This window comes from Mixophyes fleayi, chromosome 6 (assembly GCF_038048845.1).
Source record: "Mixophyes fleayi isolate aMixFle1 chromosome 6, aMixFle1.hap1, whole genome shotgun sequence".
Classification (NCBI taxonomy): domain Eukaryota; kingdom Metazoa; phylum Chordata; class Amphibia; order Anura; family Limnodynastidae; genus Mixophyes; species Mixophyes fleayi.
This window is the reverse complement of record NC_134407.1, coordinates 19,739,816-19,757,205: the sequence shown is the minus strand read 5'-3', so window position 1 is coordinate 19,757,205 and position 17,390 is coordinate 19,739,816. Positions and strand designations below refer to the sequence as shown.

General features: G+C 40.9%; 1 protein-coding gene across 1 annotated transcript in view; it reads left to right on the top strand.

Moving 5' to 3' along the window:
- The first annotated feature begins 1,267 nt into the window (after window positions 1–1,267).
- The window catches only part of ENTPD1 (ectonucleoside triphosphate diphosphohydrolase 1), a 127,895-nt gene continuing 111,772 nt past the window's right edge, over window positions 1,268–17,390 (top strand). The window contains exon 1 of the mRNA XM_075215968.1: window positions 1,268–1,331. Within this exon, the coding sequence (XP_075072069.1) occupies window positions 1,304–1,331 (28 nt within the window). The 5' untranslated portion in view covers window positions 1,268–1,303. The remainder of the gene's footprint in view (window positions 1,332–17,390) is intronic.

Sequence of the window (17,390 nt, the reverse complement as noted above, 5' to 3'; positions counted from 1 at the left end):
TTGATAAATCTACACCCAGATTTTCCTTTTCAGGTCCATATCACTGTTAACCTTCTCTCTCATGAAATAACCATGACAAACGTTGTGATTTGTTAAATGTGGGCCCGCCTTTTAATGTTACCTTTTTGAGCTTTTCATACATAAGTCAATACATGAAAACCTTGTTAAAAAGACCAATAAACTTTAATGGTGCCCTCCTATTTTAATATTTTAACACTGCGTTTAAAACGTTAGGTCGCAGCAAGCCCTATTTCTCATGCATCAGCATATTTTAAAGGCAGCAAAGTGACATTTTTCTGACCAAAATACGACATTCACAAATGTGTCTGGTCTGACAGCCTTTTGGCTCCTCTGCTCATGTGAACTGCAGATACAGCGACAAATATGAGTCCCATGCATGCAATATTTCCACTGTCGTTTTTTTAAATGCTTCTCATCTGAACAAACCCTAAAAAAGCAGGAAAAAGACCCAGGTCAGTGGCGCACGCAGGGGGGGTTTCTGAGTCTCCAGAAACCCCCCCCAGCGCTAACTTAGTGCCCACCATAGCGGCACTGTCCTATACAGCAGCCGCGGCGCTGTCAAAGAAGCATCCGCGGCAGTGCTGTATTGTATACAGCACCGCCGCGGACACTTCTTTGACAGCGCCGCGGCTGCTGTATAGGACAGCGCTGCCGAAACGCTGTTTTGTTTTTTGGGTCGGGGGGGGGGGGGGGCCCTGCAGGTCATTTACTTACATTGCAACAAGTGAAGTATGAATAGGTGTACTCTGTACGCCAAGACAAGGAATTACTCTGGCTGTTTGGAGGTCAGGATTAACTGTGAACTAATTGACAGCACCCAGTGTAGTTATCATGTCAGCTTTGGCCTATGGTGTGAATCCAGGTGCTACAAATTATGTTGAGGCAATCCCTGCATTCTAAGGCATTTTGATAAATAGACAAAATATACGGGCCAAAAGTTACCTTTTATTCAAATAAACATATAGCTACATACTAAGTTTCCTAGTTCAGTGTTTCTCAAACCCAGCCCTCAGGACCCCTAACAGTGCAGGTTTCTCAGGTGACAAGGGAAATAATTATACCACCTGTGGATCTGTTACAATGTGTCAGTCAGTAATGAATACACCTGTGCTAAAGAAAGGAGATATGGAAAACATGCACTGTTAGGGGTCCTGAGGACCAGGGTTAAAAAACACTGTCCTAGATGGATGTATTTGTGGTTTCTTCTCATGTGATAAAGGTTCTTATCATCTTGTTATAGGTAACTTGCATTAAAGTTGTGAGGAATCCACAGTAGCCGTCCATGTTCATTCTCATTTCCAAAGAAAGAGGTTTGTGTGTTTTACTTTTTAATAGGCGCAGTATATCTTAGTACCATATCAATATTGCAGTATCTGGTAAGGGGAGGGCAAGCTTTGTACAAATGTTTTTGAAACAATTTAAAACACTTCTCTTTTTGAATTATTATACTAGGGTGGGAGTAGGGTATCGCACATTAAATAAACGTTTTCATAATGTAGCATTGGTTGTTCAATTTCTTGTATGTGATTAATGCAGTTTGTTGAGAATCCTGAAGATGTAGTTTATGGAATTTCTTTTCAGAAATCCAAATTCGCAGTCACCACCCATCTTTTTGCTTGTGCTTACTTATTCTGTGAAATTCATGCAAGGGTATTTTAAACATATGGGGTCTGATTCCTGAAGGAAAGTAAGTAAAAAAAATGAGTAAGTTTTCTCCTGAAAGAAAACGCATAAGGAAAATACTGTTTTTTGTTTTTTTTTAATTTAGGACGTAAATACTTGATAGCTTTATTTTTACACTGACATTTGAAGTTGATCTAGAACATGCTCTACCCCAATTATAAATCTATCCCCACATTTTAAAGTTACCTACCCCCTCTAATGCAACATGGTTTTGCCAAGGTGCAAAGTTACTCATTTTTTTTTTGCTTTACTTTCCTTAATGAATCGTGCTCATGGTTTCCAACTATCTGTTCTGTTTTATTTACGGTTCCTCCAAATACTATACAGCTAAAATAGTGTTTAGAAATAACAAAATATGTTGCAGTTTATCACAGGCAAAGTGCTACTAAGAGGCATTTTATGTGAATCCAAAACTCCTCAATCCTATAGTAAATGTCTTGAAAGGCAATGTGGAAATTACTAAATGGTGACATTTCTACATTTATATTACTCTTATTATAGATCAAATTGTAATAGTAATGCAATAACATAGTTGTTTTAGAAAATCAAATGCTAATTATGTTTCTACCACTAGATGGCAATATAGGAAACACTTGTGTTTGTTTGAAAATAAAGTTGTTATCCTGAAAAGGATAGGTTAAGTCTTGAGCCACTGGACTGCTTACCTCTATTAATGTCCTGAATGAATCCAGCATCTATACAGGGCCATCTTAACAACATTATGGGCCCCCGGGCAAAGCAGTGCTCCGGGGCCCCTAGATATAGATATATAGATGGATACAGATATAGAGATAGAGATAGATAGATGTACTTGCTCAGTGACCCGTGTAGGTTTTTTTGCAGGCTTTTTTCTTTTGCAGGATTATTTATTCTCATTAAGAGCCGTGCCTATGGGGCCCCCTTGCCCGTGGGGCCCCCGGGCAGCTGCCCATCGTGCCCAATGGAAAAGATGGCCCTGCATCTATACCCATCTGTCCCTTAAAATCAGACTCCTGTTGTATTGCGAGGAGATGTAAGAATGTCAGAGAAACAAAAAGTTTACAGCTGTAAAGTGCACAATAATGCTAATGTAAAATTTAAGATGCCAAAGTTCATGATTACCAAATAATCTTGTAGAATAAAATATGGGATATCTGGGTATAATGTATATCCTATGGCGCAACCAGCTGACGAGGGGGAGATGGGGTTACTGTCCCTTATGCCTCCTCTTGTTCCTTCGGAATTATTTCTTAAATGCACAATCCTGGACAGATGGTGACTCTTCTCGTATGGCTACATGCATTGTGGGACATCTATGAGAACGTCCGCAAAGGAAACCATATCGTCTTAGCAACACATTTCTAAACACAAAATAAAGGGGGGAGGGCGGGGGGGGGGGGGGTCATGGCTCAAAGCAAGATAGCTGCTTAAGTGACGGATTACCACTGCCGGTCACTAAAAACGTACTTGATTATAGCAGCAAACAGTGGCTAAGGGCTCCAAAAACTGCACAGAGCATGGGGTGCGCAAGGAACCACCACTGCAGCCCCTCTACACTGCTTTGTCGCTCCCACTGGAATACCTGCCGAACAAGCAGACTGAGGAGTCTGTAGTTGCTCTCGCACCACGCTGACGTTGCTGTTTATTACAGGAGGAGTAAGTCCTGTCTGATTGCACAACAACCAACTCTGAGGAGGTGACCTAGCTTAGATGATTGCCAACTAAGCGATTTAAGAATGCTGCATTTAGCCTACTGCTCACTGACCTAAAGTGAGATTGCAGCCATCATGCAAGTCATTAGAAGAGTGGGCAGAAGCTGCATAAAAGACCTGCCTTGGATAATAGGATGGAGGCCTAGTGCAGAGTTAAAGGGATACCCGAGGAGAGCGCTAGAGAAGGTCTACAAATGACTCTGCCCAAAAGTATTGACACGATTCTTGCCAGATGAGATGATGCACATATTGGCTTTGATAGAGCCCACCAGCGAGCTTAGGCTAAGATGGGCCCTGGGGGCCACATCTGGAGATATTATTTTCTCCCTACAAAACTTCCCCTTAAGAGGAGGTAATGCGGAAGGCCAGAGATATGAAGGCCATAAAATTCTTGGATGTGGACAGTTATACCAAGACCTGTCTAGGTTGAACCTTGAGCAAAACCTGGGGCTTTTTCTTGAGTGCTAAATCAACAGGGAATTGTCTATAGATGTGGTTTCTCCTTCGCCCACATAACACGGCCGGTCCACTATCCTGAGGGGTCTGGAAGACTGATTCCTATTTCATTAACCTGGAACTTCCCTTGGGAATTTAGACTGTAAGCTCCAATGGCGCAGGGACTGATGTGAGATCTCTTTACAGCGCTGCGGAATCAGTGGCGCTATATAAATAAATGGTGATGATGATGAATGTACCCCTATTTGCAGAAGAAGTAAATATTCTCACTCCAGCTGAATGTGAATGAAAATGTAACCTACTTATCTTATTAATTCTATAGCGCCTACACATTGCATAGTGCTTTACAGAGAATACTGTAAGAATCATTCACATTAGTCCCTGCCCCTGTGAAGCTTACAATCTATGTTCCCTTACACGCACTTGGTTAATCTTGGTCAGAAGCCCAAGTAACTTACCCACATGTCCTTTGGTGTGAGAGGAAACCCCTTGCAAACATACAAACTCCACACAGATGTAAGATAGCAGTGATAACCACTGTGTCACCAGGCTACCTCATAGCACGAAAAGCTCAATAGTTTTGAGGTTATTAAAACGCGACAAGTTTTATTGTTTCAGGAAGCACATTTTAAACAAGGAAACCACACTATAATATAAAAATAGGTATTTTGGAAACTAGTAAGATTGCTACAATCCTAATAAGAAACTGCTGGGTATTGTTCTATATAACTGCATTTTGTACGTGATGAGGACTGAGAGATGAGGGGAGGGGGCGCGGTTCCCTCATTTTAAAAGGCATCTTAGGTCCTCGAAATGTGACTTGCAAATATTTATGTGCCCAACCAAGGTGTAACACGCTTTATTATCGCTACACTACACAGATTAGCAGGCGGTTTACCCATAGCTGCAGGAAGTAACGTAACCTCGGAACGTTCTGTATGCACCTCAACTTGCCATTAACGTTTATTATTGGTTCCAGTGTATTAACCTTCACATCCATTGACCAGAGCTTGATGCGAGATCACATGCTGGTGACACTGGGGTCTTCCACGAAGGGACGTAGGACATGGAATAAGAGCTTACTTTGAGACCGAGATTCTGATTAACACATAAACCAGGCTACAGCTTATTTTCTAATTAACACCCCCCCAGAAGATGCCTTACCTATTGTAAAATGTTAGGCTCTAAGGAAGTGGTGGGCAACATCTGGCCCTCCGAGCCTTTACCTGCGCCCCCCCCCCCCCCCCAGCTCCTTCCTGATTTGTCAGATATGTTTGCTGTAGCTTGTAACACTTCTTTAATATCCCTGCTGATATGTTATTACAGATACGTGTCTCTCTTTGATTAAATGTATTAATCTAACGTCTTACTTGAATTAAGAGTAATGTGCAGCCCTTTTGAAGGTTAGAGGGCAGAACAATGCTGCCTCTGAAGTGTGTCAGCTTGCCCATCCCTGGTCTAAAGTGTGTTCTTAGAGACGTCCTGATCCAACACACGTTAAGAAGAACGGAACATACCAAACATTAACCCACATAGCAGACCGAGAAATAAAACACAAAGCTATTCTGGACTCTGTAACACTTTGGTGTAGATTTACCACTGTAGATGTGAACTTATAGAATCGCCGGCTTACCTTGACTAGACTAAGATATTTTGAATATAATACCAAAAGTGGGACCTCCCTATACAGTCCCCAAATGAATAAAGATGGAACCAAGAAATGTTCAACCCAAGATTGCAAAAACCTTTGCTCATTCTTTTCAGAGATGTATAATGCAGCCAGCTCCCAGAGGTGCTCCGCTTCCCAAAATAAAATGGAACACATTCAAAATCTTCTAGCAATAAACACTACCTCATCTCTTAAGAAACGCCGGGGAAGCACTGCAAGATTCTATCACATTTACTCCTCGTTGTGGATTGTTCTATGCAAATATTATAGCTAATAGATTGAAACTGGCCTTTACTTGGATCAGTTCAGATTTGTTCTGAGAAGAGAGGCCAGGCACAATATGGTCATAATTACTGAGATCGGATCTGTCCGATATGGCAGTGTACCACTGATCCTTTTATCTACAGCCAGGGCCATTTTTTCCATTGGGCACATTGGGCAGGTGCCCGGGGGCCCGATAGACAGGGCTCTTAAGTAAAATAAATAATCCTGCAAAAAAAAATAAAAAAATCCTGCAAATATATCTATATCTATCTAACTATCTATATATATATATATATATATATATATATATAGATATAGATATAGATATAGAGATATATATAGATATATACAGAAAATGGTGCGCACGATAGTTGAAAAGTTCAGTATTTGGTAGTGCTAATTCTTAATCGTTGTATTAGTCCACGATACTTTAAACACCAGCAGACCGTACTCTGCGCGTCATTCCCTTCAAACACCCGATCTCCACGGGGAAACAGCAACACACCTATAACATCAAAAAGACAGGGGCGCTTCCATAGTGTAAAATCCAAGTAAAATGTTTATTTCCAAACAATAAAATTGCACGTACCAGAAACGCGTAGAGGTGATTGTGGAATATCTGTGAGGATCGCACTGATATGATATCCCCACTTGGATGCTAGATACCTACTGTTTTATGCCTGAAAACTTTTCAGTTCTGGTACGTGCAATTTTATTGTTTGGAAATAAACATTTTACTTGGATTTTACACTATGGAAGCGCCCCTGTTTTTTTGATATATCTATCTATATATATATATATATATATATATATATATATATATATATATATATATATATTGATTGATACACATATATAGAGGTAGGGGCCCCGCTGCACTGCTTTGCCCGGGGGCCCATAATGTTGTAATGGTGGCCTGTCTACAGCTGCACTTAATGCAGGGGACTGGGCCTTTATGCAAGGAGCACTTCAAGGCATAGGTTTTGGAGAGGGGCAGGGATACCCAGTCATTATTACTATACTTCCTTACAACGGAGCACCTGGCAACTGATATTAGAAAATGCCAAGATGTTACAGGACTCAAGAATAATGCAATCTATTGCAATAGTTTTTTGTTTTTTTTCCTGCCATGTGTACTAAATTTACCAATAACAATCCTGGATGAAAATGAAGATCTGTGTAATACCCTAGGATTGTGGCAGGTTTGGGGTATCAGATTTTCTTGCTTACTATCAAGTAGCTAACCTATCTAGGATAGTAGACTGGTGTACCAATCAGGACCAGAAACCACATGGGTCAATTACTATCCCTCTTCTCAGATTTGTTCTGATGCCAAAAGGGCTTAGAATATAGAAGTTTGCTTTTAAATCTAATAATTGATGTTGAGGGTGTGGCATAGAACTTTGCAGTCTATAGATATGTCTTCCATACCAGGTCCTCCTACCCCAGTTACTGGAAACGTCGAAATTTCTCCACGTTTGATAACTCATCCTTCAGTGCCTCTAGAAGATGCACCATATGGGCAGCACGGTGGCTCAGTGGTTAGCATTTCCGCCTCACAGCACTGCGGTCATGAGTTTGAGTCCCGACCATGGCCTTATGTGTGTGGAGTTTGTATGTTCTCCCCGTGTTTGCGTGGGTTTCCTCCGTGTTTTTCTGTTTTCTCCCACACTCCAAAAACATACTAGTAGGTCAATTGGCTGTTATTAAATTGATCTTGGTCTCTCTCAGTCTGTGTGTGTATGTTAGGGAATTTAGACTGTAAGCTCTAATGGGGAAGGGACTGATGCGAGTGACTTCTCTGTACAGCGCTACGGAATTAGTGGCGCTATATAAATAGCTGATGATGATCTCCGTTTTTAGGATGTAATATGTCGTCCACATTACAAGAGACCCTTTCAGTATATTATAACTCTTTGCTTACAACCAATTGTCTCCTTGTATACATACGCCAGAAACTAACTTGGTAAGACCACCTACTAGATTACAGATCCTATTCCTATTACACTAACCAAAACCGAATGTTATATCACGGATACACAACCTTCTCGTGTGTGGAGAGGTTGACCCGTTGCCAACTTTCTGTGGTCAGTGGGAGAGATTTAGGTAGGGATCTATCCAATGAAGGATGGGAGAAGTTGTTTCTGTACCACAAATCTTCAATGCAAGAAACTGACTATAAAATATTGCAAATTATCCGACTTTACCTCTACAACAAAAGATACCAATCAGGACAATCGTATTAATATATAAAGCTGAATGGAGTAGTCAAATCATTGGTCCACTCCCATTACACTGTCACACAAGGGAAATAGGTCAATACAGTATTGATCTGGAAGGCACTAAAAATATGGACCGCACATAGGTCAAGCTATTTATTAGGAAATATATTAATAATTAAAATTGCACTTACATAAAGATGGTGACAAAAGAACAGTGGAACATTTGCAGGCTATTCCCCACCAACAGAGCGTTCCGGTAACCTTAGATAGACTCTAGTTCAAGCTACGCGTTTCGCAAGTCCATCCTTTTACCCAGGCTCCGGAACACGTGCGGCCATACTGTTGTCTATGCTGGGTGTCAGTAGCGGTCTGTTTATGGAAAGCCTTGCAGATACCCTTTATAATTATGTATCTAATGTGTCATGTCTGCTATTTACTTATTTACCAGAAAGAAAGTCACCTCTTGTTTTCAAATATGTCCTAAATGCATAGCACACAGCTGTGTTCTAATATAGGCTAAGGGCATTAAGCATTACAGTTATAAACGTGCTTATAGAGCTGAAAGTCTGTAGCTGGTAAACTAATAAGAAATGCCAATCTCTTCTGCTTTTTGATGTTGTAATTCACAGCTTAATACTTCAATAGGTAAAGTATAAAGGTTTTTCTTTTTGCATATTTAAACCTCTATTTCGTTTCCCGTTAATATATTGTTTGAGTCATCGTATAGGTAAACACTAACCTCTAATATGCTTTCTTTGAATGCTTTTAATATTTAATTATTTATCTATGATCAAAGGGTAATTTCCTTGTAATTATGTGTTATTAGATACAATGCTGTATGTATACTTAAGATGAAATAGCTAACACATGCTTGTACCTCAGTGTAGCACACAAACCACAAAGGTCATAGCCAACATAAACAGTGAAGAGACCGTAGTGTGAAGACTGTTTACAGTAAAAGGGTAGAAACATCCCAATTACATAGAGTGAGGAGAGTGTACTTGTCATAACAAGAATGTAAACTGTTTCCAAGCCTCGCTACAAAACCCGATGTTCACATTGGTCAGATTTAGGTAAGATATGACTTGGCACAGTTATTTTGGCTTTGACTGCAAATTCTTTTACAGTAAGTTATGTGGCTTAATTAACATCCTCTACCTTTTTATTTTGTGCACCATTTAAGGCAATTCTAAAGACTCTCCTTCAAGTAACTGTGCAGAACAGGTAGCGTTACCCACAGCAATCAGTCTTTTATTTTTTTCTAGCACACTATAGAAAGTCTAGTCCTTACGGCAGCTTTTCTACAACCAGTGGAATATTTTTCAGAAATGCTTCCTAACTGGAAGTTCTTATAACTTGCACTCCATTTGCTCCCAAATATTCCTTTTCTCCTTCACTACCTACATCCATGACCAGTGTCTGGGCACGGGATCTACTGAGTCCTGATCTATATAATTATCACCTCTTTATTTGTCAAGAAACTACTCCTCACTAACTTTGACCTGTTACCCACACTTACCGAAGTCGTGATTTAGAAGCTACTGTAGGGGGCCATCTGGAATTCCAACACTCAATCTTAAGCTGGGTACACACTACAGAAATTGCAACCAGCTTTTTATGCCGAGCGATTTTACATGCGCTCGATGTTCCGATCGCTCGGTCCATGCACTGCATACACACTAGACTTGTTTAGGGCGATAAAGGGAAGAGAGAACGTCCCTTTAGCGACTTTTTACAGCCATGTTGTTGTGAGCAATGATTGTAATTTCGTACTCACTGTTGTGAATCAGTCGGAAGTTTATACACACTACACAGCGGAAACGAGATTGGAATGAAAATATTAAACGGTACGACCAACCAAATGAGGCGACAATCGTCCATTTGGGCAGACTTTCGACCATCGTGTCACTACACACACTGACCCGACTTTTGAATGAGCAGTCGTATGTCAGCTGATTGAGCCGATTATTGGACGAAAACCATGTAGTGTGTACCCAGCTTTAGACTCGCCTATCCCCTAGATTTAACTAGATCCCTACCCAGCAGAGACACTCTTCCATACACACCTATTGCTGTCATCATCTACTATTTAAGGCCAATAGAAGCCTGTAACTTAAATAATCAATTGCCACACTCTGTGTTCTGGTAGGTGAGTTAATACTTCCAAACTTGCATTTAAAGGGTTACGACCAAGCAGCTTATCTCTTCTAAACAGGCTGAATTTGTTTAGAACATCATCATCATCAGCTACAATAAGGACATCAACTTATTAAATTGAAATTTAATATACGATAAACAATTACTAAAGAAAAATCAGTTATAAAATAAAAGGAGAAAATTCAGAATATAAACTTACATATGAGTTATACATCTGGCGCCTTGGACTGGCAGGAAAGCTGTACCGCTTCCAGTTTGATTGTGTTCCCAAAGACTGATAATTATAAGGTGACCAGGGATAAATGTATTAAATATCGCTTTTTGCAAATCGCCGATATTCGGCGACTTTGCAGAGCAAATTTAAAATGACAATGTCTTGAAAGGCAAGTTTCAAGTCATAAGTTACTCCAGTGACAGGTCGTAGCCCAAACCAGAGGTTTGTGGAAGCTTCACTCTTATCTGATTTTTCCTGTGCATGTAAATAGAGTATCACAGAATAATACAGGCAAATTCATCCCTGATATCACATTTTATACATTCACATCTAGTTGATTAACTGGAGAATCGGTTCATAATCCCAAGAACCAGCATCAGCTTTAGCACTGTACCCATCCCCTACGTCTTACCATGTTCTCCTCTTATCATCATCATCACCATTTATTTATATAGCGCCACCGATTCCACAGCGCTGTACAGAGAACTCATTCACATCAGTCCCTGCCCCATTGGAGCTTACAGTCTAAATTCCCTAATGTACACACACACACACACACAGACTAGGATCAATTTTGATAGCAGCCAGTTAACCTACTAGAATGTTTTTTTGGAGTTAGGGAGGAAACTGGAGCACCCGGAGGAAACCCACGCAAACACGGGGAGTGCATACAAACTCCACACAGATAAGGCCATGGTCGGGAATTGAACTCATGACCCCAGTGTTGTGAGGCAGAAGTGCTAACCACTTAGCCCTTGCTATCCATATATGAACAGATCGAGTTATACAGACTAGTACTTTTCATCCCCACTACCCCAACATTGTACAGTGTGTTGCCAGCCAAGTGACGTTTAAGAATAACGGTCGAATGGAAACACTGTACACCGTACGTTAGTGTGATCGGGAGTCCTAAATCTTACTATGTGCCTTGTAAAATGCCTTGGAAAAATTGTTCCCCTCCGCCTGAGTGTTACTATTTTAGGGAGATTTAATTGCTTCTCATAGAGAGTGGAAATGATCAGTTCTGGTTTATTCTTTTTTTATACATAAAGTAGTAGTGTACTTCACTACTGTGGGAGGGAGCGCCATAGCATATGCTTGCTCCAGGCGCCATGGATCCATGCTACACCCCTGAATGTAAATTACTGAGAGCATTATCAAACTGAGAGATTAAACGAACAAATCTGTTACTTTTTTTTCTTTTTTTCAAGCTCAGATTTTTAAAAGGTTTTTATTTGTGAGCTCCAGAAACTTTCCAGCTCCAAAATTGCTGTAACAAAATGACCATTGTGACACAGACCTAAATGTCGACAAAATAAGTGTGGATATCGGTATCACTTCATACAGGGTGTTTCCTTTGTTTCAAACTGATAACACAAGTAACAGAAAAATATTCCGATATGATTAGAGAACTCTGCATTTTCTTATTTTACAAAAGGGGATCGTTATAAATATTTCTCCTGCCCCCAGAAGTGTTTACAATTTAGAAAAGAATTGCAGGTATCTGTAATCATTTCTTTCATGACAATGGTGAGTGTTTATATATCAATATATTTTCACGGCAGGCAGTATGTAGTGTCAAAGTGTCCAAAAAATGACAAGAGAAAGGAAACACAGAAATAGCTGATACATTTTGGAGGAAGTAATTTTAATTTTAAGACTTTACGCATAGATAACACATTTATAAGACTCAATAATCCTACGTTAGATGTTGTAACAAATGTATTCACTTTGTGGGACAGGCAACTGAATCACTGGATCCATCTCTGAAAAATAATCTTTTTCTGTGACTGTTGGTTTAAAGATTTACAGTATGCGTTTGAACAATGCCATATATAACTCTCTGCTTATATCAATTTACCAGTAACGGTGCAAACTATCTTATCATTTCTTATCAAGGCATCCACATGTCATAAGAACAAATGTGCTTGGCTAACCACTTGCAACATTCAATACAGTATATACTGTGTTCTTTAATGGACAAGTTGAAAAGTTGTAGCTTTTATAAAAATGAGAGTAAACATCCATGCAATATTTATAAATAAAAACAGGAAGTTCTGCTTTTGTTTCTTTCAAGACAATGCAGAGACCTTAGAACAGCACTTTATAAACTATTTTTATATTGGCATGGAAACCGTCTAAGCACGGAAAATGATCAAATAAATAAATGAGCAAAGATTGGAAGGAAATGTTTGTTCTCGCTGGAATTAAGGGGAGCGGAAAACTTTTTTGATTTGGGATAAAAGTAAAGGCTCATTCATGACGGAGGATTGTTGGAAAGTATTACAATGAAAAGGTTGTAAATGGCAGGATAAATTAAACAGATCGGGTAACTCTGAAGAACATGTGTTTTTAATCTTGGCTACTAAAGAAACAACAACTTATCATTGCTGTTGTATCAATTTCAATGACACTACCTACTACATTTACAATAGAATGGAGATTAAGGGGATTATTTAATGAATACACAAATACACCGTAGAAATAATGATCAGTTTTAGCTGTAATATTTCTAGCAGGAAATGAAAACAAGTGACAGAAACAGAATCCCTCATTCACTCACATGTTACACTGAGGGAGCAAATCCTCTTTTAACACTGTGGTTTCCTGATAAGAAAATTGCAGAGTTTTAAACCACTGGGGTGACCTTGCCCTATTATCTGTCTGTTATGGGTTGCAGCACATTTATGGAAATGCCCTTTTATTGCAAAATCCTTCTTACCTAAAATGTAGCCATGGATGCTGGCCACACTAGCATAAACGCATCCTTTTCAGCGATATATACTACACATGCAACCACTTATAAAAAAAATGTTTGGCACACATATAAACAAACACAATTTGTTTATATGTGTATGGGGAGTGATTATGGGTGTATGGGGAGTGATCAGGGTCAGATTAAAGGAATGGAGGCCCCCAGGCTAAGAGTACTGTGAGTCAACCCCAATAAACCCCCCCCCCCCCCTCCCTCCCTGCTTGCCTCCTATTCCTCATCCATCCTGGCTGCTGGCGTTTTTCCACTCCCTGTAGTGCTTCCGCGACGGGCAGTAATCTCTTTACTGAGGAGATCTCGTGAGAGTGAGACTATGACACAAAGTCTTACTCTCACAAGATATCCTCAGTAAGGAGATTACTGTGCGCCACATAAGGACTACGGTGACAGCAGACAGCTAACAGCATAACATTTGCTGTTGGCTGTCTACTATTCTCCATGTCCAGCTGGCCCCATGAATAATGCCGCCGGCCGCTCTACAGCTGAGCAGCTCTAAATAAAAAATAAAAAAAAAACAAGCACTTTCAGGGGCCCCCCCAGATGCCCGAGGCCTTTGGGCTCTAGCCCAGTTAGACCTCGGGTTAATACTGCCCTGGGTGTGATTATACAGTCAAGTCCATAAATATTGGGACATCGACACAATTCTCATATTTTGCACTCTATACACCACCACAATGGATTTGAAATTCAACTAACAAGTTGTGCTTTAACTGCAGACTTTCAATTTGAGGGTATTTACATCCAAATCAGGTGAACGGTGTAGGAATTACTACGGTTTCTATATGTGCCTCACACTTTTTAAGGGAACAAAAGTGATGGGACAATCGACTCAAAAGCTATTTTATGGACATGTGTGGGCTATTCCCTCGTTATTTCATCACCAATTAAGCAGGTAAAAGGTCTGGAGTTGATTCTAGGTGTGACATTTGCATTTGGAATCTGTTGCTGTCAACTCTCAATATGAGATCTGAAGAGCTGTTACTATCAGTGAAGCACGCCATCATTAGGCTGAAAAATCAAAACAAACCCATCAGAGAGATAGCAAAAACATTAGGTGTGGCCAAATCAACTCTTTGGAACATTTTTAAAAAGCAAGAAAGCACCAGAGTGCTCAGCAACACCGAAAGACCACGGAAAACAACTGTGGTGGATGACAGAAGAATTTTTTCCCTGGTGAAGAAAAACCCCTTCACAACATTTGGCCAAGTCAAGAACACTCTCCAGCAGGTAGGTGTATATGTGTCAAAGTCAACAATCAAGAGAAGACTTCACAAGAGTGAATATAGAGGGTTCACCACAAGATGTAAACCATTTGTGAGCCACAAAAACAGGAAGACCCGATTAGAGTTTGGCAAACAACATCTAAAAAAACCATTTCAGTTCTAGAACAACATCCTATGGACAGATGAGACAAAGATCAACTTGTACCAGAGTGATGGGAAGAGAAGAGTATGGAGAAGGAAAGGAACTGCTCATGATCCAAAACATACCACCTCATCAGTGAAGCATGGTGGTGGTAATGTCATGGCGTGGCCATGTATGGCTACCAATGGAACTGGTTCCCTTGTATTTATTGATGATGTGACTGCTGACAAAAGCAGCAGGATGAATTCTGAAGTATTTCGGGCAATATATCTGCTCATATTCAGTCAAATGTTTCAGAACTCATTGGACGGCGCTTCACAGTGCAGATGGACAATGAACCGAAGCATAATGCAAAAGCAACCAAAGAGTTTTTTAAGGCTAACAAGTGGAATGTTATGCAATGGCCAAGTCAATCACCTGACCTGAATCCGATTGAGCATGCATTTCACTTGATGAAGACAAAACTGAACGGAAAATGCTCCAAGAACAAGCAGGAACTGAAGACATTTGCAGTAGAGGCCTGGCAGAGCATCACCAGGGATGAAACCCAGCGTCTGGTGATGTCTATGCCTTCCAGACTTCAGGCTGTAATTGACTGCAAAGCATTTGCAACAAAGTATTAAAAAGTGAAAGTTTGATGTAGGATTGTTTAGTTTGTCCCATTACTTTTGGTCCCTTAAAAAGTGTGAGGCACGTATAGAAACCGTTGTAATTCCTACACTGTTCACCACCTGATTTGGATGTAAATTCCCTCAAATTAAAGCTGAAAGTCTGCAGTGAAAGCACATGTTGTTAGTTTAATTTCAAATTAATTGTGGTGGTGTATAGAGCCCAAAATATGAGAATTTCGATGTCCCAATATTTATGGACTTGACTGTATGTGTATGCAGAGATGAGGAATGATTATTGGTGTATGCAGAGGTGGGGAATGATTATGGGTGTATGGGGAGTGAATATGGGTGTATGGGGAATGATTATGGGTACATGTAGAGATGAGGAATAATTATGGGTGTATGGGGAGTGAATATGGGTGTATGGGGAGTGAATATGGGTGCATGGAGAGATGGGGAATGATTATGGGTGTATGGGGAGTGAATATGGGTGTATGTAGAGATGAGGAATGATTATGGGGAGTGAATATGGGTGTATGGGGAGTGTATATGGGTGTATGTAGAGATGAGGAATGATTATGGGTGTATGGGGAGTGAATATGGGTGTATGTAGAGATGAGGAATGATTATGGGGAGTGAATATGGGTGTATGGGGAGTGTATATGGGTGTATGGGGAGTGAATATGGGTGCATGGAGAGATGGGGAATGATTATGGGTGTATGGGGAGTGAATATGGGTGTATGTAGAGATGAGGAATGATTATGGGGAGTGAATATGGGTGTATGGGGAGTGTATATGGGTGTATGTAGAGATGAGGAATGATTATGGGTGTATGGGGAGTGAATATGGGTGTATGTAGAGATGGGGAATGATTATGGGTGTATGGGGAGTGAATATGGGTGCATGGAGAGATGGGTAATGATTATGGGTGTATGGGGAATGATTATGGGGAGATGGCGAGTGATTATGGGTGTAGGTTATGTTGACGATATACAGCAATTTGGGAAATGCTTGACATCTACATCTGTCTTTCTATCTATCTGTTTGGGTCATGATCAGGCACAACTTCCTCAGTCATCAACTAAAGTCCTTTCACCTGCATCTTTGCTTTTCTGTTAACTGTTACGAGCTGCGGCGGTGCCCAGCCGCTGCGACTCTCCTACCTGCGTCCCGGCCATCACTATGGCGACCGGGACGTCCCTCCCGGGGGCCAGCCGCAGTGGCCGGACACTTTCTTGATCAGTGCCGCGTCCCGGGACTGTGGGGCAATCCCAATACAAGCCTGCGGGCTGATTTATTTAATTACGGGGCACCCTTTGTGTAATTAGAGAGCTAGGTTCTCATTGGTCTGTTCCTGTATTTAAGGCAGGGAGGGCTTAGCCTCCCTGCCGGTTATAGCTTCCAGACCCCTGTGTTGCTGCCTGCTGCTGTACTATTGGTGTTTAACCTTGGACCTCTGTTGCCGTGTATGACCCCTGCCTGACCTCTGGATTTGTCTTTTGCCTGTGCCCTTGATCTGTTGGCTTGTACCTTCGTTTCTGCTCATTTGCTCGTGACCTCGACCCCTGGCATGTTTTCCGGCGATTCTATCTAGTGACCCCTGACCTCGGCCTGTTCTCTTGATTCGCTGTCTGCCATTACCCTCTGCTCCTGGGTTCTCCACAGCCGGTACACATCACACAGCCCTCTGTAGTCTGCGGCCAAGTCTGTCCCCACCACTAGGGGCTCCAGTGAACACGTGACTGTCAGAGCAGACTCTGGATGTTGTTGTACTGGCTGGAGGGGTTCCTGACATTAACCTAGGATCTTTCTAGTTTGCAAACGCTCTGGAACAAGTGATGCTAGCAGTTCACGTTTCTAAACTACTCTATTTTGCAGGTACACTGTAGAAGCCATGTTGTTGTGGTTTTGTCATAGTTGAATAGTCCTAAGTTCTCTGGTCAAATAAACAGGGTAGGTTGAGTATTTTTCAGCCATTGAGCTACACTGTTAGACTCAGCCCCGTGGTGTGAAAGGGAAAACTATATTAACCTAAAGCCACAATTGGTTTTCTGCGTCTGTGGCTGTACATGCTGTTGGGTTTATTAGTAGGTTCACCCGGTCGTGATCATTACTGTCATATTTCATGTGCTGTCTTCTACATGATTTTCTCAACACAGGATGTTTTATTGTTTAAATGGCACACTTGCTTGTGTTACTGTGACAATATCATATTGTTTATTTACAGTAAGTGTATTGCTGTCACATAACTCAACCCTTTTCA